This window comes from Ursus americanus, chromosome 2 (genome assembly GCF_024610735.1).
Source record: "Ursus americanus isolate L20-20 chromosome 2, mUrsAme1.1.p, whole genome shotgun sequence".
Lineage (NCBI taxonomy): Eukaryota > Metazoa > Chordata > Mammalia > Carnivora > Ursidae > Ursus > Ursus americanus.
Window position 1 is genome coordinate 38,048,566 of NC_142128.1, and position 25,911 is coordinate 38,074,476.

Sequence of the window (25,911 nt, forward strand, 5' to 3'; positions counted from 1 at the left end):
AGGTCCCAGCGCCCCGGCCACATGCCGGCGCAGCGGCCCCAGGCTTGAGCGACCCCACCTGACGAGGTTGGGATTCGCGCGCCGGAGGTCAGGAATGGGGTCTCTGCCCCTCCCCGGGGCGGTGGTCCAGTGACGTCACTGCCTCTTTAAGACCCCCGCCTCCTCCCCGTCCGCACACTCTGCGGCTCCTACGAATCCCTGTGGGTTTCTTCGCAGGTGAGCCTGGGGGAAGTGCCAGTGTTGGAGGGGAAGAGGCGGACTCCTCGAGGAGTGGGGTGCAGGGGGCGTAGCGGCGTGGGTGGGGGTGCGTGTAGAGAACCTGGACTTATCTGGGGGCGGCTATCGGGGCATAGCCCCTGGGCTGGGGTCTGCACCAAAGCCGTAGAACTGATCATGATCTCCTGCAGCCACGGAAGGGTTAAACGCCCCTCCCCCTCTCCCGGGACAAAGGCACCGAAACCCGGGCGCCCCTCCCCCACCTGCGCTGCTCTCTGGGGCAGAGCTCCCCTCCCCCTCACCTACCGGAGCGGACCCTGCAGATACCGCCGCCATTAAGCCCTTCCCTCGGTGCGGCTCCCAGGTTGGGAGCCCACGGACCCTTCTTCCGGCGGGACTCAGAAGGGAAATAGGGATCGAAAGCAGGAGGGGGCGCCCTCGGGCCAAGCCGACCCCGTGGTGTGCGGAAAGAGAAGGGGTCGAGCGCAGGGGTAGGATCTAGGAGGAGAGAGGTGCTGGGTCCCTGGGCCGGCGCTAAGCCGGCCAGAGGCGTGGAGGGCTAACACCGGGGTTGGGATGAGCGCGAGCTGGGGCGCCCCGTCCGATCTCCCCCGAGGTCATGAGCTCCTCCAGGTATGGGCGGGATGCAGATGAGGAGTGCATGGTCTGTCCTCTGGCCACACTGCTGCGGCCGGTGCTAAGCTAAGGTCCGAATCGTGTGCGGGAACTTTAGGTAATGGAGAGCCACAACAGGACCCCGAACAGAACTGACCGCGGAAGCGAGCCACAACACGAAGTGCGATGTGAGGTGGGCAAGTGAGGGGGGCGCGGGCTGCTGCAGAGGAGCCCTTCCGCTGGACACACTCTAAGGGTTTAGGTCCTCTTAGGAGAATTGAGTCCTGAGAGGACGGCATTTTGGGCAAGAAGGCACAAGAAAATGTCCCCTCGGGATGCCTGGGTGGCTCAGGTTGTTAAGCATCTGCCTTTGGCTCAGGTCGTGATCCCAGAGTCTTGGGATCAAGTCCCACATCTGGCTCCCTGCTCAGTGGGGAGCCTGCTTCTCCCTCTCCTCCCCGATCGTGCTCTCTCTCTCTCTCTCTCTCAAATAAATAAAATCTGAAAGAAAGAAAGAAAGAAAGAAAGAAAGAAAGAAAGAAAGAAAGAAAGAAAGAAAGAAGAAAGAAATGTCCCCAACCTTGGAGGTATGCTCAGTGTGACCCTGAGGGAGGGCAAAAGACCAAGACCCAGGGGGGCAGCGGGTAGCCATGGGGAAGAAGAGCTTTTGGGTAAGAGGGTGGTCTTTTTCCTTCTTCATTTCTCCTGCCCTTCTGGAGTTTGACGGCGCCTGGGCTGGGCCAAGTAGGGCCAGGCAAGGCCAGGGATGAGGGATCACCTGAGACACAAATGTCACTGCCTGCCTGGGGGTATGGAGCCAGGTTGGGGTGAGGGGTTTGGACACTGCTATTGGATGGTGGGAGGAAGCTTGGATTTCTAAGCTTGATGTTGAAACTGACAGGTTTTGAGCCTGAAACTCATGGCTAGAGCCAACCCACCCTCTCTGTGCCCCAAGGAGGACATCTGGAAATTGCCCTCTGTTGTTTCTTCCTGTTTTTGCTACTTTGCTGTCTGATACAATGTATGCAAAGTGGCTGGGGCCGTGGACTAGCATTGGTATAGGCTTTATGTCTCATCTGCACTCAAAGCAGCCAGGACTGGGTTGCTTACTCACTCTTAAGTCATGACAATCACATAACCAAGGAAAAAAATTACATGCTAAAACATCAAGTGTTCGTTTTGCCCACGAGAAAGTGAGGCTCAGGGAGAGTGCCCTGCCCATGGTGTACTGAGTCCCTGGGTTTATACTCTTGGTGCCCTGTGTGGGGGCCACAGTCTGTGGCACGAGAGTTAGCGCTCATCGGGAACAAAGGGGTCTGGACCAGCCTGTCTTAACATTAGTCTGCTTCTGTCCCTCCAGTGCAGCTCCTCTCAACCTCAACTTTGCCATGGCTTCTGCTGGTCTGCAAATCCTGGGCGTCATCCTGACACTGCTTGGCTGGGTGAATGCTCTGGTGTCCTGTGCCCTGCCCCTATGGAAGGTGACCGCCTTCATCGGCAACAGCATCGTGGTGGCCCAGGTGGTGTGGGAGGGGCTGTGGATGTCCTGCGTGGTGCAGAGCACGGGCCAGATGCAGTGCAAGGTGTATGACTCCCTGCTGGCACTGCCCCAGGACCTGCAGGCTGCCCGCGCCCTCTGCGTCGTCGCCCTCCTAGTGGCCCTGCTCGGGCTGCTGGTCTACCTTGCGGGAGCCAAGTGTACCACCTGTGTGGAGGACAAGGACTCCAAAGCCCGTCTGGTGCTAGTCTCTGGGATCATCTTTGTCATCTCAGGGGTCCTGATCCTGATCCCCATCTGCTGGACGGCTCACGCCATCATCCGGGACTTCTACAACCCCCTGGTGTCAGACGCCCAAAAGCGGGAGCTGGGAGCCTCCCTCTACTTGGGCTGGGCAGCCTCTGGCCTTTTGTTGCTGGGCGGGGGGCTGCTGTGCTGCACCTGCCCCTCTGGGGGCTCCCGGGGCTCGAGCCATTATATGGCCCGATACTCGGCGTCGGCCGCACATGCCACCCCTCAGGGTGCCCCTGAGTACCCCACTAAGAATTATGTCTAATTCTTGTAAGGGAGTGGAGACTCCCTCGACCGTGGAGCCTAACCCCCTGAACTGGAGACATCAAGATGGTGATCCAGACAGCTTGGGGGTTTTTATCTTTTTTGCTTTTGGTGGGAGGGGTATTTTCAAAATTCATTTGATAACCTAACCAAGGAACCCAAGTCTTTCCTGGGCTGTGCTGTTGATCTTTCTCACCTTTGGATGAAGAAGCCAAGGAGGTGATGCTTCATGGTTTCTGGATCTTTCTCCACGCTGGACATCCCTATCTTGGAGGCCAACTTGGAGCTGTGGGCCAACATAAAGGCTGCCTGCTGTTTCAGCCTGTCCCTGAGTCCCGCCCTACTAGTCAGGCCTCTGGAACCCTGGGGGCTCTTGAGCCTCACGTGGCCTTTAGAAGAGCAGATGATAAGTCACCAAAGAACTGCCCGCCTCCAAGTCTTCTGACCTCTGGCTCCTCTAACTGGAGCCCCATCCCAGCTGTGCTGTAGACCCCCCCTCCCCTGCATCCTCTCACCTTCAGCCCCTGCACACTTCTGCCATGCCTTCCCCACACACTCACCAGTTTTTGCTAAATAAAGCGTGTCTTACTTTGTTGCTTGCTTTGGGTGTTGCTGGGGGACTGGTGGGTGCTAGCCTGGCAGGGGGAAGAGGGGAGCACAAGGGGCTCACCTTCCTTATCCTTGTACCTCACATGGCAAGTGAGTGTCCTGGAGCAGGCCTTGGACGGACAGCCCCAGAGAAGGCCACCTGGTCTTCCCTGCCCAAGCACAGATCAGAAAAGCCAAGGTACAAACTCTGTTTATTCCTAGCTAGCAGGTGTGCACAGAGGGCGGGGTGATTGGCTGGACCCCTGGATGCTGGTGGTGGCCAGGCTGGAGAGGACCCACCCCAGGCAAGGGTCCCCTCCTTATTTTGGAGCCAAGGACATGCTGCTGTTTGGGTGAAGCCCAGGTTCCTGGGGAAGGGGTGGCCCCAGAGGAAGAGGATGGACTGCAGAAGAGGATGGACTCCAGGGGAGGCAGGGGCAGGCCAGCACACCCCATCAGCTCCGGCTTTTCCTGGGTGGAGGTAGGGAAAGGACTTGTGGGGACCCCATTTAAGAGGGTTTGGACTCAGCCAGGGCTGCTGATATCCAGCTCTGTAGCCAGGCCTGATTGGAGCTTCTGGGAAATGGGTTTCGCCCTGGGGGAGGGGTTGGCAGTAGGGGACAACAATCAGAGCAGGGCATCCGGCTCCGAGCTGCAGGCTTCCAGGGACAATTTCCACCTCATACATAGTCCCTCTTGTCCAGCCCAGATGCACCTGAGCGGGAGGGGATGGAGTAACCCAGCCTCGGTCCTCGGGGCCGCTCGATCTGGGGTGGAGGACACGTGCAGCAGAGGAGGCCCCCTCCCAGCATGAGCAGAGCGGCAGCGGCCCAGCCCAGGTAGAGGGAGGCCCCTAGCTCCCGCTTGAGGGCCTCGGCCACCAGCGGGTTGTAGAAGTCCTGGATGATGGCGTGCGCTGTCCAGCAGACGGGGATGAGCACCAGGATGCCGGAGAGGAGGAGGAGCACCCCCGCGGTGAGCACGATGCGGGCCTTGGCACCTTCGTCCTCCACGCAGGTGGTGCACTGGGCCCCTGTGATGGCCACCAGCAGCCCGAGCAGGGCCAGCAGGAGGGCGACGACGCAGAGGGCGCGGGCAGCCTGCAGGTCCTGGGGCAGTGCCAGCAGGGAGTCATACACCTTGCACTGCATCTGGCCCGTGCTCTGCACCACGCAGGACATCCACAGCCCCTCCCACACCACCTGGGCCACCACGATGCTGTTGCCGATGAAGGCGGTCACCTTCCACAGGGGCAGGGCACAGGACACCAGGGTGCCTAGCCAGCCCAGCACAGCCAGGGTCATGCCCAGGAGCTCAAGGCCAGTGGAAGCCATCTGTCCTCTCAGGTCTTCTTAACCCTAGACGGCCTGGTTGACTACAGGGGTGGGTCCGATGTTGCTGGGTGGGGGTCTCGGTGCCCAGCACGAGGGGAAGTCAGTGTCCTCGGCCAGGACCGTCCTCACATCTGTGGGCCTCTTGCAAAGCACCTCTCTTTGAGCCCCTCACAGGTATGTCTCTGACCCCGACACACACAAATCAATCTCACAGCCCTGCTCGAAGGCGTCCTCTCGAGGGTTCCGTTGCTTATCAGATGCCCAGTGGCTGCCGCTCCCGCCACGCTGCAGTCACGTCCTGGCCGCTGCCCCTCTGACCTGGCTTGCAAAGCCCCTCCTGACCCACCTTCAGGCTGAGAAGAGCCTTCCCCGCCGGCAGGCGCAGGCAGTGCACTGTCTGTGGGTGCCACCTGAGGACTCAGCCCGCTCCCAGATGTAGGCGGGGTTTTGAGGCGGAGGCAGGGGAGGGGCAGCGAAGCCGAGACTGGGGAAGCCAGAGCTACAGGGAGAAGGCGGGGCTGGGAGTGGGATGCGGAACCTGGGAGGGGGTACCGCGACCAGAACGGGAAAGGAAAGAAACTCCGTGCCTGTGGGAATGAAGGGACAAAGGAAGGGAGACAGAGGACCAGCTGGGGAGCAAGGAAGGGGGGGAGGATGGAGCTCTGGTAGGCTCGGCAAAGAGAAGTGTAGGTTCCGCTGCCCCCCTGAGCCACCGCCTCCTCCCCCAGCAACTCCTCCCTGTAGCCTTTTCATTTCATGGGCAAACACACCCAGATTACCCAGTATCGCACACCCCCAACCCTGCTCATGTCCCCCTGCCCGCCCCAGGAACCCGATCTGTCTCCAGTCTCAGCCCAGTGGCCCTGGCTGCTCTCAAGGGAGGGGCTCCGCCCGCACTGTTCCCTGGGCGACAGGTGCCTGGCGCCCAGCTCAGGTGGCATCACCCAGGCAACGGCCTAGAAAATCCCCCCCCCCACTTCTTCCTCAGCTCAGGTGTGCCCTTCCCACCCCCATACTGAAACTGAGGGCCAAGCTGAGCTGCCGAAGGTCTCTAGCGGCCAAGGGATAAAGAGGCTGTTGTGGAAGTAGGGGAGGGGCAGGCAGGGGTCTGCGAGTGAAGGGGGAAGAGTAGCAGACAGAAGCCCTGGATGGGGGTGAAGCCACAGGACCCAAGGCTTTTCCTGAGGAGTAAGTGATCACTCTGGAGGAGACCCCATGGAGGAGGCCAAGGGCATGAAGCCCGGGTGAACCCTGCCTCACAGTCCTCAGGAAACACCCTCCTGCTCCTGAAGACTTCCTCGGAGCCTGTGACTCCCCCTTGTGGGAGGCAACCTGGGACTCACAGACTGTAATTCAAATTCTGCCACCAACTAGGGACAGATCATGGAAGGTCAAGGTCCTTAACCTCCTTAAGTCAAAGACCCCTGTGAGAAATCTTATGGGACCCACAAACATGGGGCCCTCATTTGGGGGGTCATGAACTCCCTCAAGCCCCTTCCTGGGTACTAGGAACTAAGGGAAAAGGAAAGGGGGATGTGGGACGTTGATGAAAATTTCTTCCTTTCATACTTTAATGGGTGGCTGGCGGACCCTCTAAGGCAGAGCTGGGCCCCCATCTGGAAGAGCCTCTCATTTCCACACCTCCTCCTGAGGAGGGCCCCAGGCCTGTCTGCCCTGAGGAGACACCCCTTGACAGCCTGGGAGCTAACGGGGGGGGGGGGGGGGGGCCTGGGAGCCGCCCCACCCCCACCCCCCTGCACGCACGGTCACTCACTGCACCCACCGCTCCAGGCCGCTGGGAGTGGTGAGCACTGGGGGCCTCTTCACCCGTTCAGTGGGGCTTAGACTATAAAGGATTTTAACTTCAAGTGGGGGCACTGCTTCTGGGAATGGGTTTTAGCACTTTGGGGAAGACAGGTTTATACTTTCATCAGATTTGCAAAAGGGTCAGTGACCAAAAAAAAGCTTGACAGAACTGCTCCCCCTAAAATGGAGACTGAGGCCAGCACCCACGAGTGGGTCTGTAGGGTAGACTGCAGTGGCCTGGTGGACATGGTAGGGAGTGGAAAGGGGCCAGAGCCGGCAGTGGCTGGGCCTGCTGGCTCTGATGGGCCTGGGGAATCTCAGGGCAGTTTGTCCCGCTCATCCAGCCCCTGGGGCCCTGGATTTCATTGTGGGGAGGGGCGGCTGAGGAGAACGGCAAATAGAGGCTTGGCCTCGGGGCCTGGAGAAATCCGGACACACAGGTTGAAGCAGTTGTCAGGAGGCAGCAGCAAGCCCAGGTCTGCGAGGGGCCCAGCAACAGTCCCACGGGGCCTGCCATCCTGGGCAGCCCAGCCAGGGGTCTTCTCTCTCTCTAGGGTCAGAGAAAGCCTTGGGCTTAAGGAACCCAACCCATCCTGATTTGCCCCGATAGCTGGTCAGCCTGCAGTCAAGGACCCTTCAGTTCCACAGGCAGGTCTAAACCCCCAGCGTTGTGATAGGACCCGTGGGACGCCTGCGCGCTCGCGCGCGCGCGCGCGCACACACTCGCGCACAGAGTAAGTGTCCTGCCCGGAAGCAGCACCGGGGACCCTCACTGTTTTAGATCCCAATTCCTCTTGGGCTCAACATGTCAACTCTCCATCAGGGAAGACCTGCGCAACGCCAGGGGTGGCCGGCCACGTGGGAGGTGGTGCTCAGAATCTGAAGACACCACCCTTTCACCCCCAGACCAATCCCTACCAGAACCGTCGTCTGGTGTGGGGGCAGCTTCGGCTTCCTCCCACCTGTCTACTCTTTTCCCTCTTGGGAAGAGGGCACCCCCCCACCCAAGGCCTTCAGGGAGGGTAAACTTGGGACGAGCTGTGGGAGAACAAGGTTGAGAGGTTGTCAGAGGAACCGCCCCCAGGAGGGGTAAGTGGCGGAGGCCGGGTTCCCGCGGCACCCAGGCAGGACAGGCTTCCCACCCTCAGCCCTCCTTAGGCCCTCTCTTGGATCCCCTGGTCCACCTGGACTCAGTGGGATCTGGGAACCAAAGGGTTAAAGTTGGGGCCCAGCAGGGACTGTAAATGGGGCTGGAATGTCATTGATATGGAGAGGTGGGGACTCCTTCGGCGCCGTTACCACCTCAATGGCACTTTAACACGTCCGCTGGAATCCCCACCCCGACCACCTCCGCCCAGGAAGGAGGTGGGGGAGGGAAACCTGCCCCAAGACACTACTGTGGAGGGACACTGAGGCACAGGGGGAGGGGGCGGCGTCGCCCCGCTCACAGCTTCATGGGGTGGCAGAACTGGACCTGATCTTTCTCTGGGAGGGCAGTGGGGTGGGGCCACCCCGGAGGGCGGAAGAAGTTAGGACTGGGCTTAGATGGGGGAAGAGCGGAAGTGGATATCTCCAATCCCAACATCTACCACGCTTTTAGAGAAAAGTGTGGCCCAAAGACAAAGGAGGGAACTGAAGATCCGAGAGCCACCATGGTGTCAAGAAGAGTATGGGGTGGGCTTGGGGATGGCACAATACCAAGGGAGCATCAGCCTCGCTTTGGGGAGGTGCCCAAGGCCCCAGACTCTATGGGTAGAAAAGCCAGATCCCCCCGGCCCCTGAACTGCAAGGTGCAGAGGGAACCCTGGGGTCCCATGACAGCTCTCTACCACCATTTTACAGACAAGGAAACAAGCTCAGAGAGCAATGGGAACTTGGCCACAGGTACTTGTGAGAAACAGGGCAAGCCTGAAGGAACCCCAGACCCTGATTTCAAGGCCCAGAGCCCAGAGCTGGAGGGTGAGCTGGGGCTCCTGGTGCCTCTTTCCCCAAAGGCAGCCCAGTAGCCCCTCCCCCACAGACCACCCCACCCACATCCTGCTCCATTCCTCCCCAGCCAGCCTTCCCTCCTTCCCCTGACTCCTCCAGGCCCCCTGCACCCCACACCGGGAAGCCTCTGCATCTGGATCTGAGCACACCAGGAGCCCCCCAGCCCCTCTGCTGCACCTTCACAGTCTGCCCCCCTGCTGTGGCAGCCTAAGGACTCTGGGTCAGACCTTGCTGTGCAAGTCACAAGTGCAGTAACCTTGGCTGCCTCCTGGCTGTAAAATGAAGGGAGAAGTCTGCCTTGCCTACCCCCAGGGTCACTACAAGAATTCGCCCAGGCAGGGAGCACCCCACGCACATTGGGGATCACTATAGGGACTGACTTGGCAAGAGAGCATTTTGTTAACAGCATCATGGCCGTTTCACTCGTAAACCTAGTCAGACTCCATGGTAACTGTCAGCTTTCACCTAGGAGCAGTTATCCATCTGGGGTTCAGAGGGTGGGGTCGCCGCTCACCTCAGTGCTGTGATCTTTAAGATTAGAGTACATTCAGTCTTGTCCTTCCTGTTGAGTCTGAGTCTTAGCGGAGAGAGAAGAGGAGAGCTGCGGGATGTAAAGGGGGTGGAGGAAGCAAGCCAGCAGGCATGGGAACTCCGCCATATTTCAAAAAAGGGGAAAGGGAGTCATCAAGGTACTTAGTGCCTTTGGCTCCAGCTGGAAGGACTGCAAGGGCACCCAAGGCTCCAGGTCAGCAAGAGATAGGGTGTCAAAAACAGTGGCTGGGGAAGCTGGGAAGGCAGCTCTGGGGGCGGGCCAGGCCCCTGGGGAGAGGACACTGCCTCTATGGATTGCATGGTGGCCCCCAACACTATGGCCAGGTATTAAGCCCTGGAACCTGTTAGTGTGGCCTTATTTGAAAACAGGGTCTTTGCAGTTTTAATTAAGATACATTAAAAACCTCAAGATGAGATCATTCCGGATTCAGGGTGGGCCCTACACCCAGTGACAGTTGTCAAAAAAGTAAGACAGGAAGATCTGAGACACAGACACAGGGTAGGCTATGTGAAGACGGGAGGCTGAGGCTGGAGGGACAAGGCCACAAGCCAAAGAACACCAGGGGCCACCAGGAGCTCCGAGAAGCAAGGGAGGATCCTCCGCAAGAGCTTTGGGAGGAGCACAGCCCTGCAATGCCTTGATTTTGGAGTTCTGGTCTCCAGAACCTTGAGAGAATAAATTCCTTTTATTTTCAGCTGCCCAGTTTGTGGTGATCTGCTACAACAGTCACGGGAAATTCACATACTGCCTTTCTTGCTGGTGGGTCCCAGGCGCTCAGAGGTTGCCCACGGTCAAGCTGGCTTCCTGATACCACTCCTGAGCTGCAGAGGAGCCCATTGAGATAGGACATCTGCCTGGTTACCTGAGACCAAGCCACCTGAGTAACAAAGGGAACTTTTATTCTGGGTTGTACACGCTGGGGAGAACCTGGCAGGGTGGGGGTGGAGGAGAGGGCGAGCAAAGGTGGGGCGAGAATAGGGGCTTCCTTTCATGACTCACCTTGGGAACTTTACCGTCCAGCTGGGGGACGACCTAGCCCTTGCCTGTGATGCTGCGGCTCCAGGGCCCAGTATCGGCTGTCCACACCACTGTTTTCCCGGGGCACCCAAGGGTTCCTTGGATCCATCTCAGTTCAAAGTCTGACTCAAGACTTGTAAGGCCGGTGCGGGTTCCCAGAAGCCACACACACGTGGTGGGGCAGAGCCCTAGTGATGGCACCCAAACCCTTAGCTTTATAGGGGAAATGAGACATTTTGCGGGCCCAGTCAGAGCATTTCAAACTCTTGTTTTCATTTCCTCGAGCCAAGTGGGGTGGGCCCCCGCCGCGACGGGTCTGATAAGCAGCCCACTTATCGGCACAGGGGATGAGTTACATTCTCAAATAACTAGGCAAGAGGCTTGCTGTAGGGCAGTAGGGAAAAATGGAATAAAGACCCTATTCTTAAAACCAGTTTATTTTTAGACTTGCTCCTTCCCCTGAGCTGGGCCGCTCCTCTGACACTCCCTCCGTCTTTCCCAGTCCAGGCTCTGACCCACACTTTCTGAATCCGCCAGTGGGGAAGGCGATGAGGGCGCCCAGCCCGGGCGTCCCAGGCGGGGCTGCCTACTCACCCGCCCGCAGCCCCTCGGGGTCGACGGTCTCGGAAGGGCCGGGCCTTCAGCAGGGAGGCGACAGGAAGAGGTGCGGCGGCGGCATTGGCTGAGGCGGCGGCGGGAAGGCGGGCAGCAACCAGGGGGCGCGGGGCGCGGGTGGCGCCAGCAGGCTGGAGGGCGAGGGCCGCGCGGGCAGCGGCGGCAGCGGCTGGGGGGGCGACTCGGCAATGAGCGGCGGGCGGCCACGCGCGCCCACGGGCCCCGGCGTGGCGGCGACCGCGGCTTCGGGCAGCGGCGGCAACGGCAGGTGCGCGGGCGGCGGCGCGGGCGCGGGCAGGCGCGGCAGGTCCTGCAGCGCTAGCGCGGCGGCAGGCGGCGCGGGCACGCAGGCCTCGGGCGGCAGCTCGGGCAGCACCAGGTGGGCGTCGGGGCCCCAGGGCGCCAGGGGCTCGGGGCGCAGTGGAAGCGCGGGCAGAGGCGGCAGCTCCGCCAGGGCGAGCGCCGAGGGCGGCGGCGGCGGCGCGGGGCTCAGGCTGGGCGGCAGGCCGGGCAGCGGCGGGTGCGGCAGGGACGGCGCGGGCGGCGCGGTCAGCGACAGCGACGCGCGGGCCCTGCCCAGCCGCGAGTGGGCGCGGACGCGGGCTAGCCGCGGGTTCGAGCGGGCGCGGGGGAGCCGCGCCTCCAGCTTGGCAGCCGCTGCCACCCCAGAACCCGGCGCCCGCCTCCCACCTCGACCGCGTCCTTCCCACGGGTGGCCACGCGCCGCGCAGTGACCCGCCCAGCCAATCACGGGCCGGCGCGCCGGCTGCCTTCGCGTGGGTCCCGCCAGCTGACACGAGCTACTCCTGGCGGCCAATCAGAGGCGGCAGCGCACTCTATCAGGGTCTTCTTCCCGCCCTCCAGCAGTCCCAACCAATCATGGCGTCCCTCGGTGCCGCAGGCCCCACCCCCCACCGGCCCCACGACCAGGCGCTGCACACGCGCAGTTGGCGCCCCCACCTGGCCTTAGGGTCCACTGAGCTGCTGCACCCTCGCGGCGCCCAGCGAGGTTTGCCCTTGGTGTCTCTGGAATGAGAACTCTGGGCATGGGTCAAGACCTATGCAGATTCCCATTCAATAATCTTAAAGAAAAGATAATTCAAAACCAGAATCTGATGACATGGAGTATTTACGTTATTGTTAACAAACGGCATAAATGACCAATGGTGACAATCATAAAAAAGGACAGAATGGTCAATCTCTTTAAAATCGGAATATAGAGGGGCGCCTGGGTGGCACAGCAGTTAAGCGTCTGCCTTCGGCTCAGGGCGTGATCCTGGCGTTATGGGATCGAGCCCCACCTCAGGCTTCTCCGCTATGAGCCTGCTTCTTCCTCTCCCACTCCCCCTGCTTGTGTTCCCTCCCTTGCTGGCTGTCTCTATCTCTGTCAAATAAATAAATAAAATCTTTTAAAAAATAAAATAAAATAAAATAAAATCGGAATATAGAAACCTTTATTAGAATAATATTAGAACATTTCTAGGTGGGTTAGGAAGGATATCACACATTGCCCTCACTGAGACAGTCCGCTGGGTGGCCCCTGTGCTCAGAGATTGGGTTCTAATCCAGTTCTCCAGTGTTAACAAAAATTCAACTGAGTAAATTTGCAGATTTAATCGGCTTTAAGCGATTCAAGACTCGGGAGGCATCTGATCCACCAAGTAGAAGGGAGCGAGTGGTTGAATGGGACTGGCCTGTCTCTGAGTTAAAAGTTCAGAGCAGCAGGTCAATCCCCAATTGTGCAACCTCCGTTCTGGCCCAGGTAAAAAGAGCACTTTGCTTCCGCATTTCTGGGCAAGCAAATTTGTAATCACGGGATAAGAAAAAGCAGCAATCCAGTAGCACTAATATGGATAGTGGATTAGTAACTGGCTTTTTAAAACATTTGAAAGCGTTCAGTAATCTGAGATATTAAATATCTGATTTATTCATTTCCAAGAGCCCCTTAAGTGCTTAGGAAGAAGTGACTGATTGGATTTGTAGATCAAGGAGATTCTGTGTGTAATTGAAGTGTGTAAGGGAATTGAGTTAATCAGGTTTGTAAGACATGCTAAATATTCAGGGGGAAGTCAGATCTGTCAAACTAATAATCTAACAGCATTAATCAGAGGATGTGAAAGTGCGTTTTATATCCAAATTATAAAATTAATCAGTACAATAACATTGGGAAGCAAGTGGGAGGCTTAAGAGAAAAAGATTTTTACTTTATTTATTTTTTTTTTTGAAGATTTTATTTATTTGAGAAAGAGAGATAGACCGAGTGTGCACACAGAGGGAGAGGGAGAAGCAGACTCCTCACTCAGCGTGGAGCCCAACATGGGGCTCAGTCCCAGGACCCTGGGATCATGACCTGACCTGAAGGCACGTAACCCACTGAGCCACCTAGCGACCCAATATTTTTACTTTAAATAACTAATAAGTTCTTTATAAATGTAGACATAAATTAGGCACAGATCCCTTCTCTAACTTGGTTGTGGCTCCCCCGCTAGACTGCGACAGAGTGCTGTCCCGTTTATGAAACGGATGAATTAGGTGGTGGCCCGGGCTGCCTCCACCCAGCCAGTGATAACCCCCAGCACAGCACACAGAGGCAAACAGGGAAGCATGTCGCCTTTATTAATATTTTCAGCCCGCAGGAGACCCCAGGCCAGAAGCCAAGCCCCAGGGTCTGGCCGTCCTCGCCCAACACACCAGGCTGTGGTACAGAGGCACTCAGGATGGGCAGTGGAAGGGTCTTGGTGCTCAGCATTTCCCAAGAGGGCAGTGGCCTGGGAAAAGATAGGGCCCTGGTGAGGTCTGGACCCCTCTTCATCTCCCAGGGGACCTGAGCCCTGTCCCTCCTCTGGTCTCTCAGATCAGTCACTCAGCAGATAACCTAAGGTGACCTGAGAGCCTCCTGTCCCTCCCAAGGGCTGGGACAGCCCAGTGCAGCCTGGAAGGGCAACGATGGTGGCACAGGGCAAGTGGGGGACAGGGTCACCGTGACCCCTCTTACCTCCATAGCTATTTTCCAGTGGGCCACTGCTGCCTCTCTTCACCTCAGGGCTGCCTAAGGCACAGACAAGCCAGGGCAACAGTTCACTAGAGGACTTCAGAGTCCTGCCTTCCCCAGCTTCACCCCAGGCCCCAGGAGACTGCCACTCACCGAAGGGTCCAGGGCCCAGCTCTGGCCTCAGCTGTCTATAGGTCGCTGGGGGGAGGGACAGAAGGTGTGAGCATTGAGTCCCCAGTGGCCTTCACTCCGGGTCTGTCACTTCCCCATCTTGGTCTCGTGTCTCCTGCTCCACCTGTCTCTCCTCAAACCCTAGCCATTCCTGCCTAATCCCTCCTGTCCGGGTCCTACGTCTTCTCTACAGGGCTGTGGGTGCGCCTAGGCCCAGGACCCAGCTCCCTACAGCCACCCCTGACAAGCCCACGATGCTCTTCCACACACCCCCTTACCTGGTTGGCTCCCGATCCCTGGATATGCACCTCCAGTCCCATATCTAGGCTTTAAGGCAAGCCCCCAGGGCTGCAGGGAGGGCCAAGAAGAGCCCCTTAGGGCCCCGGCCTGACCTGTAGAAGGAGAGCTACTGTGGGCACCCCTGCCCATCAGTGCGGGACATCCAGGATGCTGCAAGCCCCCAGGCCCTCAGAGGGCCCTGCCGACTTGGCTTGGTCCCCACGTCCCTTGCCAGGGTTCACCCCTTAAACACTCATTTCCTACCATTTCCTTCAGGGCCTGGAACTGCTGCTTTGGGGTACACTGGTGCTTCCTCCCCATACCCTGCAAGAGATCCAAGTGATTCCTGCCCAGCCCCTGGATGTCCCTCCCCCTTAGCCCCTGCACTCTGTCCTCTGTCCCCGACTCACCATTCCTTTTTTTTTTTTTTTTTAAGATTTTTTATTTTATTTATTTGACAGAGATAGAGACAGCCAGCGAGAGAGGGAACACAAGCAGGGGGAGTGGGAGAGGAAGAAGCAGGCTCATAGTGGAGGAGCCTGATGTGGGGCTCGATCCCATAACACTGGGATCACTCCCTGAGCCGAAGGCAGATGCTTAATGACTGCGCCACCCAGGCGCCCCCCAACTCACCATTCCTAAAGCCATTGGCCCCGGGGAACTCTGGAGGAGGGAGGAGAAGGTCAGAGACGAGTAGTCCCTGAGTCCAGGGCCCCACACCCCACCCCAAAACTCCCAGGCACCTGGCTGCAGGTGGGCCTCAGGGAAGACCCCAGCTCCCAGACCGTTCCCGTAAGCAAAACCTGCAAGACAGCAGTGGGAGAAAGGCTGGGTGAGTCGGGGGAGGGAGGGGCTCAGGGTGACCAGCTCATGGAGAGACAGGAGGCGGCAGACAGACAGACTGACTGAGGCAACCCAGAGAAGGCCTCACACGCATACCCCCATGCTCAACCAGCTAACCCTGTGCAGCCTCTGGGGCCCCACCTTCTGGAAGCCTCTCCTGGCCTCCCTCTAGGCAGCTTCCCTTTCCACCCCAGGACTGGACCTCAGTGTGCCACTCGACCCTCACCTGACACATGGTGGCACCTGTCTCTGGCCGTCATTGTGGCCTACTGCAGAGTGAATGCATGCTGGTTCACTAAGGAAAGAGCCAGCCACGGCAAGAGAAAAGGACAAGGACAAGCAGGGATTGCCACAGGGAAGATACGAGCTTGCACCCAAAGGGTCCAGGGGGCTCACCAACTTTCTGAGGCTTGAGGCCACCACCAAAGCCTGAGAGAGGAAATGGGGGGCAGACATGGAGAAGTCAGAGATAGCCGAAGTCTCTGCCTCCCCTCTTCCTGAGCTTGGGGACAGGAGAGGAGGGCAGGGGAAGGGCCTCCTTACCCAGTTCTGTTCCTAGTCCATAGCCATTCAGGGGCTGGTATCCTGTGAGGAGAATGGAGATCAGTGGAGAGCACTCAGACTTTCCCTAACTCCTTGGGGGCCAAGTATGGACCTTAGGGGCTCTGAGGAGGAAGAAGGGATACTCCCTATCGATAGGGAAAAGAACCAGAAGAAATGGGCTTAGAAAGCAGCAAGAGAGACTGCAGGTAGACTAGGGGAGGGACTTCCTGGCCTTAAGGAACCTGAACAGCTGAGGCAGACTGGGCCCAAGGATAATGGTGGAGTGACCCTGATCTGGCCTGGGGATGGGGCAGACAGAGTCATACCTGCTTTCTGAGGTTTCAGCCCCCACTGGATGGCTGGAGTCGGTGCTAGGGAGAAAGCCATGGGATAGGAGTGAGTTTAGGGCAAGGAGGGTTGGGAACGCTGCAGCCTGCCCTGGGGGAAGGGGCTGGGGAGAGCTGCCATAATGGGGGTCCTCTGGAGTCTCAGGGCCAGAGTTTAGGCTTTCCCTCAGCTGGCTCTGTGACAAGCCTCAGTCTCAGCTAGACAATGGCCATGGGGGGTTCTGAGCAGCCCAGCTAGACCCAGCCCCTCCTGGGACCAGGTATCCCCTGGTGCCCTGCAGGCCCCCTACTCCATACTGACCTGGGAGCTTGCCGTTCTGCCCTGGGGGAGAGGGCTGAGATTTGGGGCCCCAGCCGCCCCCTTTATCAGATGGGACCCCCAAAGTGGGAGGCCTGGGGAGAGGCAGTGTAGGGACCCTCCCATTGCAGGGACCTAGATGGGGGAGGGAGGGGGAGGGCAGTGAACCCAGGCTAGCGTCTGCCCCAGGCCATTCTCCCAGCCTCAGCCTGTAGTGACTCCCAGGGCAGACACAGCCTCCAAGGGGGGGCCACTGGCTAGACCAGAGAAAGCCGCACTCCCTTGGTGCTTGGGGGACAAGGGGACCCACACACCTAACATGGCTCCTGCTGTTGACGCACCTACACCCTCTGCCTTCCGGCAGCATCCCTCCTGCCTCTCTCCTGGTGCGCCTCCCTTCACCCCCAGCCCTGCCCCAGGAGCCTCACCTGGCTGGGCCCCCGCCCCATTTCCGTTGCCATATCCTGGGGAGAAAAAGCAGGGATATGAGGGTAGTAATTTGTGTGGGGAGGGTTCTGGAAGGAGGCAGGAGGAGGTGCAGGATAGAGATGGGGAGTCTCTCACTTGCCTGGCTTTTGAGGTTTCACACCCCCTCCCAGAGCTGCAGGAGAGACAGGTCCCCTCGGACCTCAGACCTCAAGCTCCTAAGAAAGAGCCCCGTCTCCCCTCCTGAAGCCCCCACTGCACTCACCTGCTGGGAGCAGCAGCCCAGGCCCTGGCATGTATCCTGGGGGGGAAGCAGGCATGAGGGCTAGGGCTGGGGGGGCAACTGCAAGGCAAGGGAGGAGAAGGGCAGGGATGGGCTCACCTGGCTTTGGAGGGCTCAAGCCCCTTCCCAGGGCTGGGGAGAGATAGAAACAGGCTGAGTGACAGCTGGACCCCACCCTGCCCCCTTCTCTTCCCCAGAACCCAACTCTGCTTCATGGGGCCCTGTGCCCCCCTCCTCCCCTGGACCCCCTCCTCCCAGCACTGGAGGGCCTACCCCTGCCTCCCTCACCTGGTGGGGCCCCCTGGCCTGGGAAGACTCCAGCTCCCAGCCCATTCCTGTAAACTGGGAGAGAGGATGTGGGTTGTAAGGGGGAAAGCAGTGAGGGGAATAGACAGTTTCTGGGGGTGGAGAGCAGTAGGGGCCCGATTCTAACACTGATCCCAATTCTGGAATTTTCCCACAGCACCAAGCAGTTCTCTCAACACCAGCTGGGTGTCTGACAACATAACTCAGTCCTGACACCGGCCCCCTGCGGACAGCCTCAGACCCCACAGGTTAAGGGCTCAGTTCCCCACCCCCCATTTCAGGCACCACCCCAGCCCAGGTGGCCACTGGCTATAAACCCAACCCCTTGGGTGTGACTGGTTTGTTAGAGCAGCTCAGAGAACTCAGAAAAACCGTTTCCTAACTAGAATACAGGCTTATGATAAAGGTTAGAACTCAGAACCAGCTGATGCAAGAGAAGAAGAGCCCAGGCACGTGGCAAGGCCTGAGGGGCCTCCGCCCTCCCCGCACTATCACGGGGTCACCCACCCAGAAGCTCTCCTGACTGGCCCTTTCGGGTTTTTAGGGAGGCCTCGTTATACTGGCACGGCTGGTGACCCTTTCCATCTCCAGCCCGGCCCCCTCCCCAGAGGTCAAAGGGTGGCACCAAAAGTTCCAACCCTCCCATCACATGGTGGGTTCCCCTGGCAACCAGCCCCCAACCCCAGGTGACTTAGGGGCTCTCCAAAAGTTACCTCATTAACATAACAAAAGACCCCTCTACCGCTCTCCTCACTTAGGAAATTCCGAGGCTTTGAGGGGCTCTGTGCTGGGAACTGGAGACCGAATATTTATTTATTTATTTATTTATTTATTTATTTATTTATTTATTTATCTATCTTTTCTTTTCTTTTCTTTTCTTTTCTTTTTAAGATTTTATTTATTTATTTTGACAGAGAGAGAGACAGACAACGAGAGAGGGAACACAAGCAGGGGGAGCGGGAGAGGAAGAAGCAGGCTCCCAGCGGAGGAGCCCGATGCAGGGTTCAATCCCAGGACCCTGGGATCATGCCCTGGGCCGAAGGCAGACGCTTAACAAATGAGCCACCCAGGCGCCCCCGAATAGTTATTTCTTATTAGAAGTCACAGTACCATGAGGAGGAGGAAGGCTTTACCTGGCTTCCTTGGTTTCCCGCCCTCACTGATGCCTGAAGAAGAGATGGGAGCAGGTGAGCGACCTACTCCCCATCTCTGGGCCTCTCACCCCAGCTCCCACTCCCCTACCTGGTCCGTAGCCCATGGGAACCGCAGGGCCTGTGGGGACGGAGAGGCTCAGATACGGAGGGCGAGGGGGAGGGGGACCAGAAACCCGGGGCCTCCTGGGCCTCCTGCCAGGGCTATTCCAGCACCAGCCCCACCCTCTCCCCAGAACACAGCCGGGTGCGGACCAGCGCTCCCCACCAGGCCCGCCTCTCCTCTCCCCTCGGAACCTCCTCTGTAGCCTTTGTGAGCTTGAGGGCCCCTGGGGGGAGGAGGGATGAGCAGGGGTTGGGGCTGGCGCCCAGCCAGAACCAGGGGTCCTAGAGGCCCCGCCAGCTGCTCCTGCCAGGCCTGGAGGAAGGCGGGAGATGACGCCCACACTTGCACCCCCCCCCCAGCCCCACCAGTCTCACCTGGCTGGGCTCCCAGCCCATTGCCATTCCGGAATCCTGGTGGGGACAGAAGGACAGGGGGTGTGAGTGGGGGCAGGAGCACTCAGGGTTTGGGGGGAGGTGGAGGCTGATGTCGACCCCACCAGACCTCTCCTCAGGGTCCCCTGCACCCCCAGTTCCTGCTTTTCTCCCAACTCCTGGGACCCAGACCTGGCTGCCCTCCCGCGGCTGGGCTCCTGGTCCGGGCGATGTGAGGGGCAGGGTTTGGAGGGGTTCCAGAGGAGCTAGGACAGAGCTGGGCAGCCTGGGGCAGGGCAGCGGTGGGCAGGTGAGGCAGTGGGTGCGAGGTCGTCTCCTCCTCCCCATGCCTCCCTGGCCACAGGCTAAGCTCTCCACCTCCCCACTATGTGGAAGCCAGCCCTCTGCCTTCCTCTCTCCCTGCTAGAAGCCTAGGCTGGCCCCTGGGAAGGCCATGCCTCTGGCGGTTCCCCGATCCTAGAGAATGACAGGGAGGCTGAGGAGGGGCTGCTCTGGCTTTAGGGGGTTCACGGATACAGACAAGACCAGGGCAGACTCACCTGGCTTCTGGGGCTTCATGCCCCCGCCAAAGCCTGGAGAAGACACAGGAGCAGGTGAGGGGCCCGGGAGCCCTGTCTGAAGGCCTCCCCAGGGTCCTCCCCACTCTGCTCCTACCTGCTCCATATCCGTTCTGGATCACTAGGCCTGTGAGAAGAGGAAGGGTGAGTTGCGGGATTTGGGATCCAGCTGAGGGAGAGGTGAAGGTGCCCCCTTCAGAGCCAAGCCTGAAAGCTGGAATCCTGGAGGCTTTCTCTTAGTGCTCCCTCAATTATTTACCAATCCTGCCCCTACAAGGCCTGGAGGGAGATGGGAGAGGACGCCCAGATGCGGACCTCCAAATCCCAGCAGTCTCACCTGGCTGGGCTCCCAACCCATTGCCTTCCCGAATCCTGGGGGACAGATGGGGGCTGTGTGAATGGGGGAGGGGAGCTTAGGGTTTAGGGGTGGAGAGAGATAGGCAGGGGTGAGGCTCACCTAGCTTCTGGGGCTTCATACCCCCTCCAAAGCCTGGTGGAGACAGGGAGCAGATGAGGGCCCAGTCCCCGTCTCCGGGTGTCCCCAGAGCCCTAGAATGTGCCTACCTGGTCCGTAGCCATTTTGAGTTGCAGGACCTGATGGAAGGCAAGAGGGACTCTGGGGCCAGCCTCTCTCGGAGGCTCCCCTGGGATCTGGCCCCTGTGTCTCCAAATCCAGTGCCTCCCCCACCCAGTTGAGCCCCTGCCCTCCCCCTGGGGCCCGACTCCCTGGGGAGCCTGAATGTCACCCCCGCTGCCTGGGTCCCATCTGGTCAGGCGTCACGGCCACCATGTGCATCAGCCAGCCAGGGAGGCCGACTCTGTGACACGGCTTTGCGCCACCAAGCCCAGGGTGCGTACTAGCTCCCCCCACACACCGCTGGCCTCTGAGCTGTTTCCAGAGCCTGGACCCTCTCTGGTGCTCTCTTGGAGGCCCCGGCTCAAGCACCCACAGATTTTTCAGGGGGCCCCAGCCAGCGGTCCTCTCCCTGGCCTCCGCCTCCTCTTCCCCAAATGCTCCTGGCTCCCCACCAGTGCACCCCCTGGCCACGTGTACTCACGCTCCTTTCCTGTGCACCCACCTCAGCACCACCACCCCCATTCTGGAGGGGCCTGTCTCCCACCTGGCCATCCCTTGTGGTCCGGTGAACTAGTGATGCTCATACCAGGTGGGGGAGGTGGCCGTGGCAAGCGGGTCTCACGTGCCTTCTGTGGCTTCAGCCCTCCCAGGCATGGGGAAGACCAGGAGACTGTCGCTGTGTCCCCCCGGCCCCTCCTCCTCTCTTGGATCCTAACTAGACCTGGGCCGCCTCAGTGACCCCCACGCTCCTAGGGCTCCAGAGCCTCACCTGGTTGGGCTCCTGCTCCTGGGAAGGCGCCACCTTCCAGCCCATTCCCATTCCTGAATCCTGGGGAGACAGAGCAAGAGGATTTAAGGGGGATCACGGGCTTGGGAGCAGAAACAAAGAGATAGCTGACAGGGAGACAAACAGCGGGGCTCACCTGGCTTCTGTGGTTTTCCACCCCCTCCAAAGCCTGGGGTACAGACTAGCAGGTGAGGGACCCAGAAGCCTAGCCCTGGCTCCCAGCTTCAACCCCATGCCCTTGCTACCCTGGTCCACAGCCATTCTGAGCATGGAAAAGCGGGGTGGCCCTGATTAGGCCCCTAGACTCCCCCACCCTGCTGCCTGGATCCCTGACGTCCCCTCACACATCCTTCCTTTCAGCCTGGCTACCAGAGTGGGGGAAGGGGTCATGAGCCTGTGGCTGGAGAGAGGCTGGGGAGGCAGGCAGCAAGGGACCCACCCCCCAGACCTCTCCCCACAGCTGTCCTGGGTCCCTCTGACCCACACTTCCTAATGCCATGTGGGCAGAGCCCAGCCTCCTCAAGGCCTCCCAACAGGTCCTGGAACCCAAAGTGGTTTGCTCTAGCTTAAAACGCCAAGGGTATGCCCCACTGCAAGGTTAAAGCCCCCCAGGACTGGGCATATGGGCTGCCCCAGGACAGGCACTTGAACGCCAGCAAAATTAATGAGCCCCTAAGAGCCCCTCTGCTAGGAACAACAGCATGGGCTGGACCCTGACCTCTCCAGTCACGTGCCCCCGCCCCAGCTGCCCCAGCATGGCTGGGCCCCCAGCCATTGCCAGCGCTGCAGCCTAGAGAGGAAAAGCAGTGTGAGGCATGGCCTCGGGGAGGAGAGTCAGGGACTGGGGGATGGAAGGCAGGGCCTGGGGAAACACCCAGAGCCACGGAGCCACATGTGGACCTCATCCCACCCTATTCTCCCCCCAGAAATCAGTTTTCTGCCCTCCAGTCCCTGACCTCCCTAGCTCCTCCCCAGAAGCCCAGCTTGGCCCAGGTGCCCTCACCTGGCTGGGCTCTGACTCCCATGCCATTCCCATTGCCAAATCCTGCAAGACAGCAAAAGAGAGTAGGGGGAGGCTGGAGACCAGGTGGAAGACAGAGACATCAGGACAGCATGCGGCTCACCTGGCTTCTGAGATTTCACACCCCCTCCAACTCCAGAGAAAGGGTCAGGGACCAGGTGAGGGAGCGCAGAGCTCCCTTGAACCCCCACATCCATGCCTATGTCCCCCAGTCCCCACCCCGTACTTGGTCCCTGGCCACCATTCTGAGCCACAGGGCCTGTGGAGAGAGGGCGGGCAGGGCTGGATCTGGGCCAGTGGGGCTGCTCTGGGGGGTACCCCTCGGCGGGGTAACACATGCCCAAGCCGGGGACATGGAGAGGGGACGCTCTCCCCTCACCTGGCTTCTGAAGATTCATTCCCCCTCCCAGGCCTGGGGAGAAACAAAGAGGCTTCCCCGCCCCAACTTTCTCCCTTATTTATTCCCTGTTCCAACACTACCTCTCCTCCCCCTTTTCCCTCCCTGGGCTCAGGCTCCAGGTGTCCTCACCTGGCTGGACTCCCAGTCCTGGGAAGGCACCAGCTCCCAGTCCATTTCCATATACTGGGGAGAGAGAGCCAGAGGGAATAAGGAAGAGGGTGTCAAAGGGAGCCAGACAGAGGGCAGGGTGGAGGGAGGAGTGGGCATGGACTGGGCGTCTCACCTGGCTTCTGGGGTTTCACACCACCTCCAAAACCTGGGGAGAGAGATGTGGTAGATGAGGGGATCCCAGGGACCCAGCCTCTTCCTGGGGCTCCAGGGCCATGCTGAGCTGAGGGGTGAGGCAAAGGGCTTTTGGGGTCCAAGCTGAGATGGGAGTGAAAAAGGGGTGCCCTTCTCTCCTCCCTGAAACTTTAATGGTCCTTCTCGTCCACCTCCAATGAGTCACCCATTCTGCCCTGGGGGAGCCTGGGAGAAGATCCTCTCAATGCTGACCCAGCCTTATCAGCCCCATGCTCTTCTCCCACCTTACCTGGCTGGGCCACAGCACCTGGGAAGGCCCCTGCTGCCAGCCCATTTCCATTTCCAAACCCTGGGGAATAGGGCAGGAGGGGGTCAGGGAGGAATAAGGGAATAATGGGGGGGGGGGAGGCAAGGCAGAGATGGGGAGAGATGAGGTGGGGGACTCACCTGGCTTCTGAGGTTTCACAACCCCTCCAATGCCTGAGAGGGAGATGGGGATCAAGTGAGGGTCTCAGATCCCATTTCAGGAGTACCTAGAATCCTGACCCCAGCTCCCAATCACCCTGGGCCCACCTCTACCTGTTCTGTAGCCATTCTGAGCTGCAGGACCCATAGAGAGAGGGAGGGATGAGCAGGGGAGGTTTGGGGTCCTAGCTGGGGTGGGAGTACAGGACCCTTGGACCCCGCCAGAAAAAGCAAACTGGAAGGCTCCCTCTCTGCCCCCTCAATCATTAAAAAATCCTGATCCTCCCCTCTAAGGCCTGGGAGGGAGGCAGACAGAACAACTTCCAGAGCCCACCAATCTCACCTGGCTGGGCTCCCAGACCATTCCCGTTCCCGTTCCCATTCCCAAATCCTGGGGGGACATATGGAGATAAAGGGTGTGAGAGAAAGGAGGGGAGACAGGGCTGGGGCTGGGCAGTGCCCACGTGGCTTCCGAGGTCTAACAGCCCCTCTGAAGCCAGGGGAGATCCAGGGACTAGGTGAGGGTCCCAGGACCCCTTCCCCCCTAGCCATTCTGAGCGGCAGGCCTATGGGAATTCCCATAGAGGGTGGAGAGCCCCGCTGGTGAACAGGAAGGGGGCCTTGGAGCCCACTCCCAGCCGGCCCAGAGGGCATGCAGTGAGCCAGACTTGCCTACCCTGAACGGGGCTCAGTGGGGGTGGCACAGAACAAGCAGGGACAGGAAAGAGTTGGGGGTGCCTGGGGCGGGGCACATGGGTGAGAGGACACCAGAACAGTCTTGATGGATTCCTAGGTGGGAGGGGAGTGTGTGTAGGAGGAAAAGGAGACCAGCCAGAAGGGGTCACAATTCACTTCTCTGAGGGGTGGTGTGGGGTCAAAACTGTCCCCACATATTTTTGAGGTGGCTGCTTCTCCCAACCCCAAAATCCCATTTGCCCATCTCTTACCTGCTCCCAGGCCACTGGGGGAGCCGTAGCCTGGGGGGGGGGTGAAGACAAGAAGTTGAGCCTGAAGGGCCAGGAGGGGCCAAGAGCTGGGGTGCCTCCCCCTTGTTCAGAGGACACAGTGGCACCCACCCTGCCCACCCTATCCCCCGGCCAGCTTCACCTGATCTGTAGCTACTGGGGCTCCCTAAGCCTGTGGGTTGCAGAGAAGGGGGTTAACTTAGGAGGGGCAAAGAGCCCAACCTGAATGCTACCCCTCCCACTTTGCAAGCAAGAGCGCAACCCCCTCTCTGGGCCTCTGTTTCCCCTCTGGTCAGAGGAGGGGCAAGGACAGTGCCAGGTGAGCAGCCTGGAGAAAGGGGCGCGTAGCAGGAGGTGTTCACGCCGTACCCCTGGGGGCAGATCCCCTGCGCCTTCCTCAGGGGCACGACCACCTCTCCCACCTCTCCCCTCCAATCTTTGGAGAGTCTACAGACCCCTCCCTTCCTAGAAATCCCATCCCCCTGGTGCCCCAACCCCCATCTTTCTCTTATGCAGCATCAGGTCTCAGGAGGGAGCCCTTTCTCCCATCCTGAGGACCCCACAGATCCCAGGAGTTCAGACCCTTCTGTGACACTCTGACCCTACCTGCCCCACCCTCTGGGCCCCTCACCTTATTTTCTCCCCTCCTGCCTTACCTCCAGGCCTTTGCCCCTTCTCACTGTCAGGATGTCCTTACCCCTCCCTGTCACAGCTTGGCCCCCTTGAAGACCCAGTTCCAAGCCCCTCCTCTGGGATGTTCTCACGCCTGGAGTTGACGTTCTGCCCTATCTCACCCCAGTTCCAAAGGTGTGGGGTGTCTTTGCTCCCCAAACTTGAGCTAACTATGGACAAGACTGTCTGCCATGAAGACAGTGAGGGACCCTGTGCTCTCCTGGGCCCCACATCTGGATCCCAGAACCAGGGAGGGAACATCCGGAGCTCTTCCCCAGAGATCTCCCGGACCCCTAGGGGAAAGACTGGTCCCTCTTCCTTGACCCCAGTCCAGCAAAGACCACTTACCTTTCCCTAGGCCCGGAGACAATGGAGGTAGCCCTGGGGAGCAAGGAGGTGCTGACTCAGGGTGCGGACCTCAGAGATGGACAGGGAGAAGGACCCAGGCATCTATCCCTGAACCTCCCCAAAACCGTCACACACTCAGAGCCCCAGCACTGGCCCGGTGCTGTGCCTAGACCTCCCAGCCCCAACCTCAGCTCCCTGCCTCCCGCCCTCACCGCCTTGTAGGCTTTCAGAAGTCAAGCAGAGCAGGAAAAGGGCTGTGGGGAAGGCCCAGGTGCCCATGATGCCAAGTGGAGTGCAAGGGCACACACCCCTTGGACCTTTAAACACCCCTGCTGGGTGGGGACTCTCACCGAGGCCCCCCAGCTGTGAGTGGCAGAGGCTCTGTTGGCAGACCCCAGGGGGCCAGCCCCCCACCTCCGTCTGTGGCAGGAAGCCTGGCCTTCTCCCTGCCCCACCCCTCATCCATCATGAGTGCTGACAGCCACGACAGGCCCCCACCTGGCCCACGAGGCTCCTCCACCCCTGTCAGGATTGGGGCCCTGGCGCCAGGCCTCAGGCCTCGGGGGCTCAGATTCCCTCCCAGCAGCTGGCAAGGGGAAGGCAGGCAGGCACCCCAGGCCCAGCCCAAACACAGCTGGAGAGAGGAGGGAAAGCCAGGCACAGAAATGGCAGGGTGGCTGGCAGGGGAGACTCAGGAGTTACTGTGTTACACAGAGAGCCCGGGGCAGAGGCCACAGTGTTCCAGAGGTACGTGGAGAGGCAACGGTGCAGTAGACTGGGTCTGACCACTAGACTGTCCAGGAAGAGCCAGGCTATTAGCTTATCTCACCCCGGAGACTCCGGGACCGCACCAGGAGGTGATCGTTGGGCTCCCGCTGAGGCTGCACGTCCAC

General features: G+C 59.6%; 3 protein-coding genes across 3 annotated transcripts; 1 reads left to right on the forward strand and 2 right to left on the reverse strand.

Annotated features, from left to right (window-relative positions):
• Window positions 1-1,132: 1,132 nt before the first annotated feature.
• On the forward strand, window positions 1,133-2,885 carry CLDN6 (claudin 6). Its single transcript, XM_045784648.2, has 2 exons — window positions 1,133-1,156; window positions 2,181-2,885. The coding sequence occupies exons 1-2, from the start codon at window positions 1,154-1,156 to the stop codon at window positions 2,883-2,885; spliced, it is 708 nt and encodes a 235-aa protein (XP_045640604.2). The 5' UTR covers window positions 1,133-1,153.
• Window positions 2,886-3,667: 782 nt separating this feature from the next.
• On the reverse strand, window positions 3,668-5,156 carry CLDN9 (claudin 9). The gene has a single exon (XM_045784513.2). The coding sequence runs from the start codon at window positions 4,804-4,806 to the stop codon at window positions 4,153-4,155; it is 654 nt and encodes a 217-aa protein (XP_045640469.1). The 5' UTR covers window positions 4,807-5,156; the 3' UTR covers window positions 3,668-4,152.
• Window positions 5,157-10,811: 5,655 nt separating this feature from the next.
• Window positions 10,812-25,312, reverse strand: GREP1 (glycine rich extracellular protein 1). The gene is made up of 33 exons (XM_087865775.1): window positions 25,231-25,312; window positions 25,019-25,051; window positions 23,981-24,010; window positions 23,377-23,424; window positions 23,016-23,048; window positions 22,858-22,917; window positions 22,549-22,581; window positions 22,395-22,448; window positions 21,969-22,124; window positions 21,848-21,889; window positions 20,981-21,013; window positions 20,827-20,886; window positions 20,045-20,074; window positions 19,938-19,970; window positions 19,578-19,607; window positions 19,463-19,495; window positions 18,906-18,941; window positions 18,517-18,546; window positions 17,257-17,310; window positions 16,951-16,986; window positions 16,828-16,860; window positions 16,688-16,723; window positions 15,941-15,985; window positions 15,615-15,656; window positions 15,468-15,500; window positions 14,970-15,031; window positions 14,862-14,889; window positions 14,493-14,552; window positions 14,228-14,341; window positions 13,932-13,976; window positions 13,782-13,835; window positions 13,478-13,481; window positions 10,812-11,592 (listed from the first exon to the last, which is right to left on the reverse strand). Exons 1-33 carry the CDS (start codon window positions 25,295-25,297, stop codon window positions 10,812-10,814), a joined length of 2,268 nt encoding a protein of 755 aa, XP_087721901.1. The 5' UTR covers window positions 25,298-25,312.
• Window positions 25,313-25,911: the final 599 nt, after the last annotated feature.